Below are 19,067 nucleotides of genomic sequence, written 5' to 3'. Positions count from 1 at the left end.
TCTATAGAAAAAAATAGTCCCGAGGTTCTCAGGAATTTTTTTCTATAGAAAAAAATAGGCCCGAGGTTCTCAGGAATTTTTTTTATAGAAAAAAATAGTCCTGAGGTTCTCAGGAATTTTTTCTATAGATAAAAAATAGTCCCGATTTTTAGAGGAATTTTTTTCTATAGAAAAAAAGAGTCCTGAGGTTCTCAGGAATTTTTTTCTATGGAAAAGAATAGTCCTGCGGTTCTCAGGAATTTTTTGTATAGAAAAAACAGTCCTGAGCATCTCTGGAATTTTTTTTCTATAGAAAAAGTAGTCCTGAGCATCTCTGGAATTTTTTTTCTATTCCTGAGAACCTCAGGACTATTCTTTTCCATACAAAAAAATTTCTGAGAACCTCAGGACTACTTTTTTCCATAGAAAAAAATTCCTGAGAACCTCAGGACTATTTTTTTCCATAGAAAAAAATTCCTGAGAACCTCAGGACTATTTTTTTCCATAGAAAAAAATTCCTGAGAACCTCAGGTTGGTTTTTTCCATAGAAAAAAATTCCTGAGAACCTCAGGTTGTTTTTTTTTCTATAGAAAAAAATTCCTGAGAACCTCAGGTTAATTTTTTTCTATAGGAAAAAATTCCTGAGATCCTCAGGTTAATTTTTTTCTATAGAAAAAATTCCTGAGAACCTCAGGTTGGTTTTTTTTTCTATAGAAAAAATATAGGTTGGTTTTTTTCTATAGAAAAAAATTCCTGAGAACCTCAGGTTGGTTTTTTTCTATAGAAAAAAATTCCTGAGAACCTCAGGTTGGTTTTTTTCTATAGAAAAAAATTCCTGAGAACCTCAGGTTGGTTTTTTTCTATAGAAAAAAATTCCTGAGAACCTCAGGTTGGTTTTTTTCTATAGAAAAAAATTCCTGAGAACCTCAGGTTGGTTTTTTTCTATAGAAAAAAATTCCTGAGAACCTCAGGTTGGTTTTTTTCTATAGAAAAAAATTCCTGAGAACCTCAGGTTGGTTTTTTTCTATAGAAAAAAATTCCTGAGAACCTCAGGTTGGTTTTTTTCTATAGAAAAAAATTCCTGAGAACCTCAGGTTGGTTTTTTTCTATAGAAAAAAATTCCTGAGAACCTCTGGTTGGTTTTTTTCTATAGAAAAAAATTCCTGAGAACCTCAGGTTGGTTTTTTTCTATAGAAAAAAATCCTGAAAGCCTCAGGTTGGTTTTTTTTCTATAGAAAAAAATTCCTGAAAACCTCAGGTTGGTTTTTTTTCTATAGAAAAAAATTCCTGAAAACCTCAGGTTGGTTTTTTTCTACAGAAAGAAATTCCTGAGGTTCCTCCATATTTCTTCACCAACATAATTATGCGACGAAATATTCTCACACGCATCGGCTACATTGCCAAATTGATTCGTAGTTTGGCCTTTAATGGAGTTAGCGCCGTCATTGGGCATTTTAGATCAATTTGAAAAGAGGCGGGACAGGGAGGGATGTAGGGAGCCATTAAAAACACTTGTTATGTTTTAATTTTTTGTTTTTTCTTTTTTGGGCAAAACATAAAAATAAACTTGTTCGACATAAAATATGGGTCATGGTGCAAGTGTTTACATGGAATGTTCAAACAGATGAATGCGTTAAAGTGACTGACAGACAGACAAACTTATGTTAAAGTTTTTGCAGGCTGGTAATATGTGGTTTTCACGGTATTTAGGCACAGTCAACATGTAACATTTATTTGCAATTGAAATGTAAGGCCGGCAAAGCAAAATTCAAAGGAAACAACCAAAGAACTTGAGACAGATTCACGGATATAGGAATTCATGAGGGGGCCTGGAGGTTCGGGTCTCTAACCTGACATACATATTTTGTTTACTATTTATTCAAAACAATCCACAAGGACATCTGGTTCAAATTATTTTTGAAATTTATTACTTGCCACGTCTCTGCTCTGCATTCAAGTCAGCCGGTCTCTAAACCCACAAAAAGGAAATAAACCAACAAAATTGATGAAAACTGCAATAAATATTGACATATGTATGTATGAACGCTTTGGCGGTATTTTTCTTTTGAAAAAATACCGCTCAGCTCAGCAGTCAGAATCAAGAAAACAAAACAACACCGAACTGGAACACCAAAGTTGTCGTCGTATGGAAACTGAAATTGAAACTGTTACGGTTTTATCGGTTTTCAAAGCGCGTGCCTCTTGGCTATTTGTTATGGCAATTTTTCTCAAATCAATCTCTTGTGTAGCGAAGAAATAGCTGGCAATAAAGCATTTTTCTTAACTGGATATTTTTACAAATCTGCCTTCCGCTCCATAAAGTCTTGAGTAAACAATATTCTATCAAACGCCACCACATACATGGTGGATTGGGCACCAGAGCCAGATTCCTGTGAAAAGAATGGTCCATTACAACCACAAGTCATTGTGGCAGGCTGCGGAGATTGGCAGCCAGGCAGGTTGGCTGGTTGTTTGGTCCACATGGGCGTTCAGTTGGTAATATTTGGGCGTTCATATTTTTGTCTGCTGCCTTGATTGAATGCAGTGGCGACTTTGTGGTGCAACAGCAGTCATTGCTTGCTACTTGCCACCACAACTCAGAATCAGATACACATAGAGTTAGTTGTTGGCTATCTCTAGCTGTGATTTCATTAGAATTGGTGGTGACCAAAAAACCGATAGTTTGGAGATCATGCAAGTATTTCATTATCTTGACACAATCACTTGTTTTGAATATGTGGGCACCACAGTATATATATGGTGGACTTACAAAGGAATGACAGCTTGGAACAGTGGTCACACTAATGAGGATAATGAGGATTTTTCTCAGGCATCTCAGGATATTTTTTGTCTATGCGAAAAAACCATCCTCAGTAAACTGAGGAAATTTTTTCTATACGAAAAAACCATCCTTGGCAAACTGATGAAATTTTTTTGCTATACGAAAAAACCATCCTAAGCAAACTGAGGACATTTTTTCTATAGGAAAAATTTCCGTAGTTCGTTGAGGATGGATTTTTTCTATAGAATAAATGTTTTCAGGTCCATGAGTTGGGTTTTTTTCTATAGAAAAAAAATGTCCTCAGGTCTCTGAGGTGGGTTTTTAGTATAGACAAATTTCCTCAGGTTCCTCAGCTGGGTTTTTTCTATAGGAAAAATTTGCTCAGCTCCCTGAGCACGGTTTTTTCTATAGAAAAAATTTGCTCAGGTCCCTGAGCACGGTTTTTTCTATAGAAAAAATTTGATCAGGTCCCTGAGCACGGTTTTTTTTTATAGAAAAAATTTGATCAGGTCCATGAGCACGGTTTTTTCTATAGAAAAAATTTGCTCAGGTCCCTGAGCACGGCTTTTTCTATAGAAAAAATTTGCTCAGGTCCCAGAGCACGGTTTTTTCTATAGAAAAAATTTGCTCAGGTCCCAGAGCACGGTTTTTTCTATAGAAAAAATTTGCTCAGGTCCCAGAGCACGGTTTTTTCTATAGAAAAAATTTGCTCAGGTCCCAGAGCACGGTTTTTTCTATAGGAAAAATTTGCTCAGGTCCCAGAGCACGGTTTTTTCTATAGGAAAAATTTGCTCAGGTCCCAGAGCACGGTTTTTTCTATAGAAAAAAATTTGCTCAGGTCCCAGAGCACGGTTTTTTCTATAGAAAAACTTTGCTCAGGTCCCAGAGCACGGGTTTTTCTATAGAAAAAATTTGCTCAGATCCCTGAGCACGGTTTTTTCTATAGAAAAAATTTGCTCAGATCCCTGAGCACGGTTTTTTCTATAGAAAAAATTTGCTCAGGTCCTGAGCACGGTTTTCTCTATAGAAAAAATTTGCTCAGGTCCCTGAGCACGGTTTTCTCTATAGAAAAAATTTGCTCAGGTCCCTGAGCACGGTTTTTTCTATAGAAAAAATTTGCTCAGGTCCCTGAGCACGGTTTTTTCTATAGAAAAAATTTGCTCAGGTCCCTGAGCACGGTTTTTTCTATAGAAAAAATTTGCTCAGGTCCCTGAGCACGGTTTTTTCTATAGAAAAAATTTGCTCAGGTCCCTGAGCACGGTTTTTTCTATAGAAAAAATTTGCTCAGGTCCCTGAGCACGGTTTTTTCTATAGAAAAAATTTGCTCAGGTCCCTGAGCACGATTTCTTCTATAGAAAAAATTTGATCAGGTCCCTGAGCCCGGTTTTTTCTATAGAAAAAATTTGATCAGGTCTCTGAGCACGGTTTTTTCGTATAGAAAAAATTTCCTCAGTTCGCTGAGGATGGTTTTTTCGTATAGAAAAAATTTCCTCAGTTCGCTGAGGATGGTTTTTTCGTCTAGAAAAAATTTCCTCAGTTCGCTGAGGATGGTTTTTTCTATAGAAAAAATTTGCTCAGGTTCCTGAGCACGGTTTTTTCTATAGAAAAAATTTGCTCAGGTTCCTGAGCACGGTTTTTTCTATAGAAAAAATTTGCTCAGGTTCCTGAGCACGGTTTTTTCTATAGAAAAAATTTGCTCAGGTTCCTGAGCACGGTTTTTTCTATAGAAAAAATTTGCTCAGGTTCCTAAGCACGGTTTTTTCTATAGAAAAAATTTGCTCAGTTCCTTGAGCACGGTTTTTTCGTATAGAAAAACTTTCCTCAGTTCGCTGAGGATGGTTTTTTTCGCATAGAAAAAATTTCCTCAGTTCGCTGAGGATGGTTTTTTTCGTATAGAAAAAATTTACTCAGTTCGCTGAGGATGGTTTTTTCGTATAGAAAAAATTTCCTCAGTTAGCTGAGGATGTTTTTTTCGTATAGAAAAAATTTCCTCAGTTCGCTGAGCACGGTTATTTCTTTAGAAAACATTTTCTCAGTTCACTGAGGATGATTTTTTCTATAGAAAATATTTCTTCAGGTCCCTTAGGATGGTTTTTTTCTATAGAAAAATTTCCTCAGGTCCCTGTGGATGGTTTTTTCTATAGTAAATATTTCCTCAGGTCTGAGGATGATTTTTTCTATATAAAAAATTTCCTCAGGTCTGAGGATGGTTTTTTCTATAGAAACACTTTTTTCTTCAGGTCTCCGATGATAGTTTTTTATGTAGAAAAAAGTGTCCTCAGTTCCCTGAGGATGGTTTTTTCTGTAGAAAAAGTGTCCTCAGGACCCCGAGGATGTTTTTTTCTGTAGAAAAAGTGTCCTCAGGTTCCTGAGGATGGTTTTTTCTGTAGAAAAAAGTGTCCTCAGTTCTCTGAGAATTGTTTTTTCTGTAGAAAAAAGTGTCCTCAGGTCCCTGAGGATGGGGTTTTCTGTAGAAAAAAGTGTCCTCAGGTCCCTGAGGATGGCTTTTCTGTAGAAAAAAAGGGTCCCCAGGTCCCTGTGGAAATTTTTTCTGTAGAAAATTTTTTTTTATATACCTGTTACCACTGTCCCATGTAAACATTGTCCATTGATTGCTGTAAGTCATTGCCTATTTGTTGTTGTTGTTTTATTTTTCTATGATGCCATTGTGGGTTTTATGAAAAATTGTTTTTCATGTATCTCTCGTTTTTTTGTTTTTGTTGTAATAGAAAAAATCAGTTTTTTTGTTGTCTTTGTCCTACCACAATTTGTTAGCTTCTAAACTGATCGCTCACGACCAGATGCATGTATGTCGGTACGTGTGAGTTTTTCTTTATGTACTCGTACATATGTTTTGTTGTCTTTATTTTCTAGCGTTTGTTGGTTGGTTCACTTAACAATTTTATTTAATTGTCGGCTGTTTGATGGGCGTTTAATGTACCTGTTTACCTTGCAGTTCAATGAACGAACTTTTTGATTTGGGTGTAACTGCCAAGTTTTCATGTTTGAGAGGAAAAATTTATTAATTGGTAAAGATTTATGCAAATGGAAATCTCGATCAATTTGGAAATTTTTTGATGGAAATCTAAGTTTTCGTAGCTCGGTATGGGCTTTGAAGTGTCTTTAAGAAATCCACATTTCTGTAACTCGAAGTGGTCCTTAACATGTCCTTAAGAGGTCCAGGTTTTTGTAGCTCAAGATGGGGATTTGAAATATTCTAAATACAATTCAGTTTTTATAGCTCGATATTGGCTTTGAAATATCCCTCAGATACCCTCGTTTCTATAGCTCTCCATAGCCTTTGAAACGTTCTTTAAGAAATCCACGTTTCCACATTCCAAATGGCCTTTGAAATATTTACAAAAATCCCCTTACTGCATCTATTTTGCAATACCTTGTCACCACCATGAGAATATGTCTGACCACCACCTCTTCACAACGCCTTCTTGGTGTTCACCAATCATTATCAATAATTCCAGTTTATTTTTTAATAAGTTCACATTATCTTGAAAGATTGTTCGACTTCGTTATTATTACTATTATTATTAATAAAAATGTTAATAAATAGTTTCTAATTTATTAACGTATGCCGCCCAATTCTGTTTCATTTTTCTTTCAGAGATACCTTATATCGCATGTCCTTCGATTTGGAAGTGTTGGAGAGGGCCGATTGGGGTGCAATACCGACACAGATTTCAATGTGCCAGGCAAAAGGCCAATCGGAGCAAGTGTGTCGCAATTATGTGCGCGTACTGCAAGCGTATGGTGAGAATCAGTTGTACGCGTGTGGGACGAATGCCTTCAATCCGAATTGTACATGGCGCCAGGTAAGCAACAAGTCGCGCAAACAAAACGGACAACAATCTTTCACAACTCACAACAAACAAACAGCTTGTAAAGAAAGACACTAGCCGAGTTGTTGAACGAATAAACTAACGTTAGATCGATTTATTTATGTCCGTCCATCCAATCCATCCGTCCATTTATCCATGGAGATTCTGGTGTTGGCTGGCTGGTTGGCTAGCTCAACAAGACAAAAGTTTTGCAATTAAAAACAACTTGTTTTGCCAGGCTGCCGCCGCCAGCCACCTAACAATTCAAAACTGAGACAAAGACACAACATTTTAATATCTGTGATTTCTTTGTTTCCAACAAACAAATTCCTATTCTAATTCTCTCCCCCATCCTCCTCCTTTGCAGATGGAAAATCTAACCGTCACCGGTTATGACAACGGTGTGGGAAAATGCCCCTTCAATCCAAAATCGAATATAACAAGTCTCATGACGGACAATGGCAAAATGTTTGTGGGCACTGCCACAGATTTTTCGGGTGGTGATAGCGCCATTTTAAAATCGGAGGTAGTACAGAATGCGGTAGGTGTTACATCAAACTGGTGAATGTTATGTGTCCAAACTATTTAAATTTATTATTTTTGTTTGTTTGCAGCCCAACTTTAATAAGGTTATACGTACCAAACAATACAACAACAATTGGCTAAATAATCCCCAGTTTGTGGGAAGTTTTGAGGCTGGAGATTTTGTTTATTTTCTGTTTCGAGAACCGGCCATGGAATATATTAATTGTGGAAAGGTAAGTTAAAAACAAAAAAAATCAAAAATATTCACCACGACAATTTTTTCTATAGAAAAAACCATCCTCAGGGACATGAAGAAATTTTTTTCTATAGAAAAAACCAACCTCAGCAAACTAAGGAAATATTTTCTATATAAAAAAACCATCCTCAGCAAACTGAAAAAAAATTTTCTATAGAAAAGACCATACTCAGGGACCTAAGGAAATTTTTTCTATACGAAAAAACCATCCTCAGCGAACTGAGGAAATTTTTTCTATACGAAAAAACCATCCTCAGCGAACTGAGGAAATTTTTTCTATACGAAAAAACCATCCTCAGCGAACTGAGGAAATTTTTTCTATACGAAAAAACCATCCTCAGCGAACTGAGGAAATTTTTTCTATACGAAAAAACCATCCTCAGCGAACTGAGGAAATTTTTTCTATACGAAAAAACCATCCTCAGCGAACTGAGGAAATTTTTTCTATACGAAAAAACCATCCTCAGCGAACTGAGGAAATTTTTTCTATACGAAGAAACCATCCTCAGCGAACTGAGGAAATTTTTTCTATACGAAGAAACCATCCTCAGCGAACTGAGGAAATTTTTTCTATACGAAAAAACCATCCTCAGCGAACTGAGGAAATTTTTTCTATACGAAAAAAACCATCCTCAGCGAACTGAGGAATTTTTTTCTATACGAAAAAACCAACCTTCAGCGAACTGAGGAAATTTTTTCTATACGAAAAAACCATCCTTAGCGAACTGAGGAAATTTTTTCTATACGAAAAAGCCATCCTCAGGGAACTGAGGAATTTTTTTCTATACGAAAAAACCATCCTCAGGGAACTGAGGAAATTTTTTTCAATATAAAAAACCATTCTCAGGGACTTGAGGATTTTTTTTCTATAAAAAAACCCATCCTCACCGAACTGAGGAAGCTTTTCTACAGAAAAAACCATCCTCAGCGAACTGAGGAAATTTTTCTATAAAAAAAAACCATCCTCAGCGAACTGAGAAAATGTTTTCTTTAGAAAGAAGTGTAGTGTGCTCAGGGTCCTAAGGAGTTTTTCTATAGAAAAAGCTGTCCTCAGGGTCCCGGGGAATTTTTCTATAGAAAAAGTTGTCCTCAGGTTCCTATAAAAACAAAAAAGTCCTGTGGATTTTTTTATAGAAGAGTCCTCAGACTACTGAGGCTTTTTTTGCTATTGAAAAAGTGTCCTCAGCTTACTGAGCGATTTTTTCTACGAAAAAGGTGTCCTCAGGTTCCTAAAGAAATTTGTTCTATATAAAAAAGTGTACACAGGAATTGTCCAAAGAAAATTTTTTCTAAAGAAAAAGTGTCCTCAGGGGCCTGAGCAATTTTATTTATAGAAAAAAGTGTCCTTAGTGACATAAGGAATTGTTTCTATAGAAGAAAGTGTCCTCAGTGACCAGAGGAATTTTTCTCTATAGAATAAAGCGTTATAGAATAAAGCGTCTGAGGAATAGAAAAAAATGTCGCCTGGGACCTGAGGAATTTTCTCCAAAGAAAAAAGTGTCCTTAGGGACCTGAGGAATTTTTTTCTATAGAAAAAAGTGTCCTCAGGGACCTGAGGAATTTTTTTCTATAGAAAAAAGTGTCCTCAGGGACCTGAGGAATTTTTTTTTCTATAGAAAAAAGTGTCTTCAGGGACCTGAGGAATTTTTTTCTATAGAAAAAAGTGTCCTCAGGGACCTGAGGAATTTTTTTCTATAGAAAAAAGTGTCCTCAGGGACCTGAGGAATTTTTTCTATAGAAAAAAGTGTCCTCAGGGACCTGAGGAATTTTTTTCTATAGAAAAAAGTGCCCTCAGGGACCTGAGGATGTGTACTCAGGGACCTGAGGAATTTTTTTCTATAGAAAAAAGTGTCCTTAGTGACATAAGGAATTGTTTCTATAGAAGAAAGTGTCCTCAGTGACCTGAGGAATTTTTCTCTATAGAATCAAGCGTCATAGAATAAAGCGTCTGAGGAATAGAAAAAAATGTCCCCTGGGACCTGAGGAATTTTCTCCAAAGAAAAAAGTGTCCTTAGGGACCTGAGGAATTTTTTCTATAGAAAAATTGTCCTCAGGGACCTGAGGAATTTTTTTTTCTACAGGAAAAAGGGTCCTCAGGGACCTGAGGAATTTTTTTTTCTACAGGAAAAAGGGTCCTCAGGGACCTGAGGAATTTTTTTCTATAGAAAAAAGTGTCCTCAGGGACCTGAGGAATTTTTTTTCTATAGAAAAAAGTGTCCTCAGGCACCTGAGGAATTTTTTTTCTACAGGAAAAAGTGTCCTCAGGCACCTGAGGAATTTTTTTTCTACAGGAAAAAGAGTCCTCAGGGACCTGAGGAATTTTTTTCTATAGAAAAAAGTGTCCTCAGGGACCTGAGGAATTTTTTTCTGTAGAAAAAAGTGTTCTCAGGGACCTGAGGAATTTTTTTCTATAGAAAAAAGTGTCCTCAGGGACCTGAGGAATTTTTTTCTATAGAAAAAAGTGTCCTCAGGGACCTGAGGAATTTTTTTCTATAGAAAAAAGTGTCCCCAGGGACCTGAGGAATTTTTTTTCTATAGAAAAAACCATCCTCAGCGAACTGAGGAATTTTTTTTCTATAGAAAAAACCATCCTCAGCGAACTGAGGACATTTTTTCTATAGAAAAAACCATCCTCAGCGAACTGAGGAAATTTTTTCTATAGAAAAAACCATCCTCAGCGAACTGAGGAATTTTTTTTCTATAGAAAAAACCATCCTCAGCGAACTGAGGAATTTTTTTTCTATAGAAAAAACCATCCTCAGCGAACTGAGGACATTTTTTCTATAGAAAAAACCATCCTCAGCGAACTGAGGAAATTTTTTCTATAGAAAAAACCATCCTCAGCGAACTGAGGACATTTTTTCTATAGAAAAAACCATCCTCAGCGAACTGAGGAAATTTTTTCTATAGAAAAAACCATCCTCAGCGAACTGAGGAAATTTTTTCTATAGAAAAAACCATCCTCAGCGAACTGAGGAAATTTTTTCTATAGAAAAAACCATCCTCAGCGAACTGAGGAAATTTTTTCTATAGAAAAAACCATCCTCAGCGGACTGAGGAAATTTTTTCTATAGAAAAAACCATCCTCAGCGAACTGAGGAAATTTTTTCTATAGAAAAAACCATCCTCAGCGAACTGAGGAAATTTTTTCTATAGAAAAAACCATCCTCAGCGAACTGAGGAAATTTTTTCTATAGAAAAAACCATCCTCAGCGAACTGAGGAAATTTTTTCTATAGAAAAAACCATCCTCAGCGAACTGAGGAAATTTTTTCTATAGAAAAAACCATCCTCAGCGAACTGAGGAAATTTTTTCTATAGAAAAAACCATCCTCAGCGAACTGAGGAAATTTTTTCTATAGAAAAAACCATCCTCAGCGAACTGAGGAAATTTTTTCTATAGAAAAAACCATCCTCAGCGAACTGAGGAAATTTTTTCTATAGAAAAAACCATCCTCAGCGGACTGAGGAAATTTTTTCTATAGAAAAAACCATCCTCAGCGAACTGAGGAAATTTTTTCTATAGAAAAAACCATCCTCAGCGAACTGAGGAAATTTTTTCTATAGAAAAAACCATCCTCAGCGAACTGAGGAAATTTTTTCTATAGAAAAAACCATCCTCAGCGAACTGAGGAAATTTTTTCTATAGAAAAAACCATCCTCAGCGAACTGAGGAAATTTTTTCTATAGAAAAAACCATCCTCAGCGAACTGAGGAAATTTTTTCTATAGAAAAAACCATCCTCAGCGAACTGAGGAAATTTTTTCTATAGAAAAAACCATCCTCAGCGAACTGAGGAAATTTTTTCTATAGAAAAAACCATCCTCAGCGAACTGAGGAAATTTTTTCTATAGAAAAAACCATCCTCAGCCAACTGAGGAAATTTTTTCTATAGAAAAAACCATCCTCAGCGAACTGAGGAAATTTTTTCTATAGAAAAAACCATCCTCAGCGAACTGAGGAAATTTTTTCTATAGAAAAAACCATCCTCAGCGAACTGAGGAAATTTTTTCTATAGAAAAAACCATCCTCAGCGAACTGAGGAAATTTTTTCTATAGAAAAAACCATCCTCAGCGAACTGAGGAAATTTTTTCTATAGAAAAAACCATCCTCAGCGAACTGAGGAAATTTTTTCTATAGAAAAAACCATCCTCAGCGAACTGAGGAAATTTTTTCTATAGAAAAAACCATCCTCAGCGAACTGAGGAAATTTTTTCTATAGAAAAAAACCATCCTCAGCTAACTGAGGAATTGTTTTCTTTAGAAAGAAGTGTAGTGTGCTCAGGGTCCTTAGGAATTTTTCTATAGAAAAAAGTGTCCTCAGAGTCCCGGGGAATTTTTCTATAGAAAATTTGTCCCCAGGTTCATATAGAAACAAAAATGTACTGAGGATTTTTTCTATAGAAGAAGAGTCCTCAGCTTACTGAGGCTTTTTTTGCTATAGAAAAAGTGTCTTTAGCTTACTGAGCAACTTTGTCTATGAAAAAAGTGTCCTCAGATTCCTTAGGAATTTTTTCTATAGAAAAAACCATTCTCAGTGACCTGAAGAAATTTTTTCTATAGAAAAAACCATCCTCAGGGACCTGAAGAAATGTTTTCTATAGAAAAAACCATCCTCAGGGACCTGAGGAAATTTTTTCTATAGAAAAAAACATACTCAGGAACCTGAGGAAATTTTTTCTGTAGAAAAAACCATCCTCAGGGACATGAGTAAATTTTTTCCATAGAAAAAACCATCCTCAGGGACTTGAAGAAATTTTTTCTATAGAAAAAAACAATCCTCAGGGACCTGAGAAATTTTTTTTCTATTGGAAAAACCATCCTCAGGTGCAAGAGGAAATTTTTTTCTATAGAAAAAACCAGCCTCAGGGACTTGAGGATATTTTTTCTATAGAAAAAAACCATCCTTGGGTACCTGAGGAAATTTTTTCTATAGAAAATAACCATCCTCAGGGACCTGAGAATTTTTTTCTATCGAAAAATTTGTCCTTATAGTCCTCAGGAATTCTATAGAAAAAAAGTGTCCTGAGAATTTTACAAAAGTCCGTTTCCTGTAACTCGACATAACCTCTGATACATATTTCGCTCTCTTCTTTTCAGGCTGTTTACTCTCGCATTGCCCGTGTTTGCAAAAATGATCCAGGTGGTGATCATATTTTGCGCGACAACTGGACTTCATTCTTGAAGGCACGTTTGAACTGCTCCCTGCCCGGAGAATATCCCTTCTATTTTGATGAGATTCAGCATATGGTGTATTCCTATGAGGATGATATACTCTATGCCACATTTACCACACCTGAGTAAGTAACGAAACAGCCCATTCTTCCTCCAAGAAAATCGATAATTAACATCCCTTCTCCCCTCTTCTCCATCTCTTTAGGAACAGCATCCATGGCTCGGCGGTATGTGCCTACAATTTAAGCGACATCAATGAGGCCTTTGATGGTCCCTTCAAACACCAGGAACACACGGACAGCCCTTGGCGTGTGGTACACTCGCAACACAATAGTCAATTTAAGTGCAATACACCCGCAGCCACCAGATCCCATGCCCATCTATTGGAATCTTCCAAATACCAACTAATGGATCGTGCCGTACAACCCATAACCCAAACCCCGCTCTATCATGCCAAGCTGGAAAGATTTTCACACATTGCCTTGGACACCATGTACACCAAGACGGAAAGGATCAATGTGTTGTTTATCAATTCCGATCGTAATGTTATCAAGAAGCTGTCGGTAAAGTATGGAGCCGGTGATGGTACGGCCACCCAAACCTGCCTCGTGGAAATGTGGAATACCGAAGATCAGCCCATTTTGAATATGAAATATTTAAAGGTTACCGATTCTTTGTATGTGGGTTCGGAAAAATCCCTAACACGTATACCGGCGGAACATTGTAGTAGGCATGTTTCAAAAATCTCTTGCCTAAATTCCATGGATCCCTATTGTGGTTGGAATGAATTGGTTGATAAATGTACGCCACAATATTTGCGGGAACACATGACCAAATATTGGCTACAACCTGAAGAGCTAAGCTGTCCCGTGCTCACAGCTCCCATTGATGGAGCCTGGTCCACCTGGTCGAATTGGTATAAATGTTCCAAGAATGGAAATGATGATGGTGATTGTCTGTGTAGATCCCGGTCATGCAACAATCCCAGTCCCCGAAATGGTGGCAAGGATTGTGAGGGTATCACTACGGAGGTTACAAATTGCACGGTGCATGGTGGTTGGACGGAATGGTCTTCCTGGTCGGCATGTTCACAAACTTGCGGTATGGCTGTAAAGACCAAAAGACGTACCTGCAGCAATCCCAAGCCAGCATTTGGTGGTCGCACTTGTGTGGGTTCGGAGAGAGCGGAAATGTATTGTACCAATTTACCACCCTGCCCCCAACCCAAGCCGGCCAGTATTGATGGTGGCTGGGGACCCTGGGGTGAATGGAGCGAATGCAGCCACTTATGTGGTGGCGGTTTTCGCATTAGACGCCGCGAATGCAATGATCCCAAGCCTCAAAATGGTGGCATGGAATGCCCCGGTTGCAATATCGACTATGAAGATTGTAACATGCAAGCCTGTCCGGAGGTGAAGAAATTAAGTGGTTGGACTCCATGGTTGATACAACAAAATCGCACAGATGATGCGGAGGGTGTTAGTGTGCTAACGGAAAAACGTTTTCGTTTTGTTTGTCGGGCCAGTACCCCTGATGCCTCGTCCATGCACATAGGTGTGGCGAAGACTGAAAACCGTATATGTCGTGATGGGGTTTGTCATCGTTTAGGGGAGCCAGGTTCCTCCGATGAACCAGAATTCACTGAATGGGGACCCTGTAATGTTACCTGTGGTGGTGGGGTACAACATAGGCATATGGAAATAACCGGCAAACATCGTGGACGGCATACGCAGAGTAGAGCCTGTAATATGCATCCCTGTCCTGAACCACCAGCCAGCTTTAATGAAGTTGTGGCTGCCCATGAATGGAGTTGTTGGACAGATTGGTCCCCCTGCTCGGTCACCTGTGGTGTGGGTATTAAACGTCGTACGCGTAAATGTATGGGAGGTCATGACAAGTTATGTCATGGTCGGGCCATTGATGAAGAAAAATGTGAAATGAAACCATGTGAAGGTAAGGCAGTTTGGAATCGAAAAAAGTCGGAGCAAGATTTAAAAGTTTATTTTCGTTTTCAGATTTCGTAGGTTGGAGTACTTGGTCAGAGTGGTCGGATTGTACAAAAGATGGCATTCGCTTCAGACATCGCAAGTGTCTGGTAGATACTCCCAGCGAAACGGAATGTCGTGGTGAAGAATTTGAAAAAACTGCTTGTGTGCCAGGAGAATGTGAAGGTAAGTTCAAGGACAATGAAAAGATTTCAAGGAAGGGACGGCATTCCACATTTAGGTCCATAGAAAAAAATCCTTAGTTCCCTGAGGATGGTTTTTTCTATAGAAAAAATTTCCTCAGGTCCCTGAGGATGGTTTTTTCTATAGAAAAAATTTCCTTTGGTCTCTGAGGATGGTTTTTTCTATAGAAAAAATTTCCTCAGGTCCCTGAGGATGGTTTTTTCTATAGAAAAAATTTCCTCAGGTCCCTGAGGATAGTTTTTTCTATAGAAAAAATTTCCTCACGTCCCTGAGGATGGTTTTTTCTATAGAAAAAATTTCCTCACGTCCCTGAGGATGGTTTTTTCTATAGAAAAAATTTCCTCACGTCCCTGAGGATGGTTTTTTCTATAGAAAAAATTTCCTCACGTCCCTGAGGATGGTTTTTTCTATAGAAAAAATTTCCTCAGGTCCCTGAGGATGGTTTTTTCTATTGAAAAAATTTCCTCAGGTCCCTTAGGATGGTTTTTTCTATAGAAAAAATTTCCTCAGGTCCCTGAGGATGGTTATTTCTATAGAAAAAATTTCCTCAGGTCCCTGAGGATGGTTTTTTCTATAGAAAAAATTTCCTCAGTTCCCTGAGGATGGTTTTTTCTATAAAAAAAATTCCTCAGGTCCCAGAGAATGGTTTTTTCTATAGAAAAAATTTCCTCAGGTCCCTGAAGATGGTTTTTTCTATAGAAAAAATTTCCTCAGGTCCCTGTGGATGGTTTTTTCTCTAGAACAAATTTTCTCAGTAGCCTGAGGATGGTTTTTTTCTATAGAAAAAATTTCCTCAGATCTCTGAGCATGGTTTTTTCGTATAGAAAAAATTTGCTCAGATCTCTGAGCATGGTTTTTTCGTATAGAAAAAATTTGCTCAGATCTCTGAGCATGGTTTTTTCGTATAGAAAAAATTTGCTCAGATCTCTGAGCATGGTTTTTTCTATAGAAAAAAATTCCTCAGTTCGCTGAGGATGGTTTTTTCTATAGAAAAATTTCCTCAGGTCCCTGAGGATGGTTTTTTCTATAGAAAAAATTTCCTCAGGTCCCTGAGGATGGTTTTTTCTATAGAAAAAATTTCCTCAGGTCCCTGAGGATGGTTTTTTCTATAGAAAAAATTTCCTCAGGTCCCTGAGGATGGTTTTTTCTATAGAAAAAATTTCCTCAGGTCCCTGAGGATGGTTTGTTTTTAATAATTATTTTCTTAAGGATTTTTTTTATATTTCTAACCTTCCTTTTCTGTTCCTGTTTTATCTTTCCAGGTACACAAATGGCTTCAACATCAACCGTAGTCTCCATAATATCCATTGTGATACTACTATATGCCATCACCATATTTATGACATTCTGGATGACGCGGCGCCATTACAGGCCTCCGGCACCAATATTGAAAAATAACACCCCCTCACCGACATCATATGACTCATATCCCAATCAGTATTCCAGTTTACCCACCAAAGATGTAAGTATCACAGAAAGGAGGCAATTTTTCCTTGGGAACCAAAAACTTATGTGCCCATTCTCTTTTCAGATCTACGACGTACGACCCAAAGTGAAACGACAATCGAGTTTCAATATGTGTTCCTCACCCACATCGAAGAATTTCAATTCGGGAACCCTGAATCGCAACAATATCAATCACAATCACACACCCAAGGTGTTGGCAAAGTCATTCAATGATTGTGAAACGGGAACATTGAAGAGGGCAAATGCTTTGAATAATTATCGTTCGAACATCGATGATGAAAAGTTTTAGGAAGAAGAAAATGAGAAACTCGTGGAGCCCCATATTGGGCGCCAATCATCAGGCGAACAAGACAATAAACAACCCATATAACAGATTTTGGGAGTTAAACTGTTGAATATTTAACCGCCAAAGAGGAAATAGAGAAGGGCAAGAAACGGAGAAGTTCTGAGCCAACATCAATGCCCTCCAGGAGAGCATTCAAGGCATAAGTTTTGCACACGAAAACCTCTGACCTTTATCCACATAAACGAAATTCATTTCCTCCGTTTGGAACACCAATATTTCCTCTTTTCCTCTTTGAAACCTGCATTTGTATATTTAGCCACTTGAGGAGCTAAACCAACTACTAATGAATGAGTGTATCATACTGTGCCATTATTTAAGCCAGCTTAAGCTAAGTTATTATTTAATTTAAAAATTCCTTTGATTGTATTATTGTTAGTAGATTTTAAGATTTCCATTTCTTGACTCATATTGAGTCGCCAATGATGTCTTAGCATAATTCTTGATTTTAAGTTAAAATAAGATTTTTGTATATAGCATAATTGTATATTTAATACAGCCTTATAGTCGTTAAGAGCAACTCAACTCCAAAATTAACGAAAATAATTTTAAATTAACATTCTAGTTAACAAAATAAAGAAAAGAATAATTTGAAAACTTAAAAAGAAATTTAGTTTGAAATCTACATAATAATTCAGGCTACAGGGACCAATGAATCTGCTGGGTTTTCTATAGAAAAAATTTCCTTAGGAACCTGATGATGTTTTTTTTTCTATAGAAAAAATTTCTCCAGTTGCATGTGGATGGTTTGTTGCTATAGAAAAAATTTCCTCAGGTCCCTGAGGATGGTTTTTTTCTATAGAAAAAATTTCCTCAGGTCCCTGAGGATGGTTTTTTCTATAGAAAAAATTTCCTCAGGTCCCTGAGGATGGTTTTTTTCTATAGAAAAAATTTCCTCAGGTCCCCGAGGATGGTTTTTTTCTATAGAAAAAATTTCCTCAGGTCCCTGAGGATGGTTTTTTTCTATAGAAAAAATTTCCTCAGGTCCCTGAGGAAGGTTTTTTTCTATAGAAAAAATTTCCTCAGGTCCCTGAGGATGGTTTTTTTCTATAGAAAAAATTTCCTCAGGTCCCTGAGGGTGGTTTTTTTCTATAGAAAAAATTTCCTCAGGTCCCTGATGATGTTTTTTTTCTATAGAAAAAATTTCCTCAGGTCCCTGAGGATGGTTTTTTTCTATAGAAAAAATTTCCTCAGGTCCCTGAGGATGGTTTTTTCTATAGAAAAAATTTCCTCAGGTCCCTGAGGATGGTTTTTTCTATAGAAAAAATTTCCTACGGTCCCTGAGGATGGTTTTTTCTATAGAAAAAATTTCCTCAGGTCCCTGAGGATGGTTTTTTCTTTAGAAAAAATTTCCTCAGGTCCCTGAGGATGGTTTTTTCTTTAGAAAAAATTTCCTCAGGTCCCTGAGGATGGTTTTTTCTATAGAAAAAATTTCCTCAGGTCCCTGAGGATGGTTTTTTCTATAGAAAAAATTTCCTCAGGTCCCTGAGGATGGTTTTTTCTATAGAAAAAATTTCCTCAGGTCCCTGAGGATGGTTTTTTCTATAGAAAAAATTTCCTCAGGTTCCTGAGGATGGTTTTTTCCATAGAAAAAATTTCCTCAGGTCCCTGAGGATGGTTTTTTCCATAGAAAAAATTTCCTCAGGTCCTTGAGGATGGTTTTTTCTATAGAAAAAATTTCCTCAGGGACCAGAGGATGGTTTTTTCCATAGAAAAAATTTCCTCAGGTCCCTGAGGATGGTTTTTTTCTATAGAAAAAATTTCCTCAGGTCCCTGAGGATGGTTTTTTTCTATAGAAAAAATTTCCTCAGGTCCCTGAGGATGGTTTTTTTCTATAGAAAAAATTTCCTCAGGTCCCTGAGGATGGTTTTTTTCTATAGAAAAAATTTCCTCAGGTCCCTGAGGATGGTTTTTTCTATAGAAAAAATTTCCTCAGGTCCCTGAGGATAGTTTTTTCTATAGAAAAAATTTCCTCAGGTCCCTGAGGATAGTTTTTTCTATAGAAAAAATTTCCTCAGGAATCTGAGGATGGATTTTTCTATATAAAAATTTCCTCAGTTGGCGAAGGATGGTTTTTTCAATAGGAAAACTTTTCTCAGTAGCCTGAGGATGGTTATTTCCTATTAAAAAATGTTCTTCAGGAATCTGAGGCGGGTTATTTCTATAGGAAAAATATCCTCAGGAACCTAAGGATGTTTTTTTCTATAAAAAAAATTGCTCAGGAACCTGAGCATGGTTTTTTCAATAGAAAAAAATTCTTCAGGAACCTGAGGATGGTTTTTTATAGAAAATATTTCCTCATTAACCTGAGGATGGTTTTTTTTTATATAAGCATTTCCTCAGTTGGCAAAGGATGGTTTTTTCTATACGAAAACTTTTCTCAGGAACCTGAGGATAGTTCTTTCTATAAAAAAAAATTCCTCAGGAACCTGAGCATGGTTTTTTCTATAGTAAAAATTTCTTCAGGAACCTGAGTATGGGTTTTTTATAGAAAATATTTCCTCATTAACCTGAGGAT

General features: G+C 37.1%; 1 protein-coding gene across 3 annotated transcripts in view; it reads left to right on the top strand.

Moving 5' to 3' along the window:
- The window catches only part of Sema5c (Semaphorin 5c), a 71,901-nt gene extending 54,743 nt beyond the window's left edge, over nt 1-17,158 (top strand). For 2 of the 3 annotated variants that reach the window (XM_073980727.1, XM_073980729.1), the window contains exons 4-11: nt 6,381-6,588; nt 6,962-7,135; nt 7,209-7,352; nt 12,476-12,675; nt 12,756-14,503; nt 14,566-14,721; nt 16,002-16,201; nt 16,271-17,158. In XM_073980727.1, the coding sequence (XP_073836828.1) occupies nt 6,381-6,588; nt 6,962-7,135; nt 7,209-7,352; nt 12,476-12,675; nt 12,756-14,503; nt 14,566-14,721; nt 16,002-16,201; nt 16,271-16,495 (3,055 nt within the window). In that variant the 3' untranslated portion in view covers nt 16,496-17,158. Of the gene's footprint in view, nt 1-6,380; nt 6,589-6,961; nt 7,136-7,208; nt 7,353-12,475; nt 12,676-12,755; nt 14,504-14,565; nt 14,722-16,001 lie in introns of all 3 variants that reach the window. The other variant, XM_073980726.1, reaches the window with a different exon arrangement.
- Nucleotides 17,159-19,067: the final 1,909 nt, after the last annotated feature.

This window comes from Musca autumnalis, unplaced genomic scaffold (genome assembly GCF_047663935.1).
Source record: "Musca autumnalis isolate F117 unplaced genomic scaffold, ASM4766393v1 scaffold_4, whole genome shotgun sequence".
Classification (NCBI taxonomy): Eukaryota; Metazoa; Arthropoda; class Insecta; order Diptera; family Muscidae; genus Musca; species Musca autumnalis.
The sequence above is the reverse complement of the archived record's forward strand: the minus strand, read 5'-3'. Positions and strand labels throughout refer to the sequence as shown.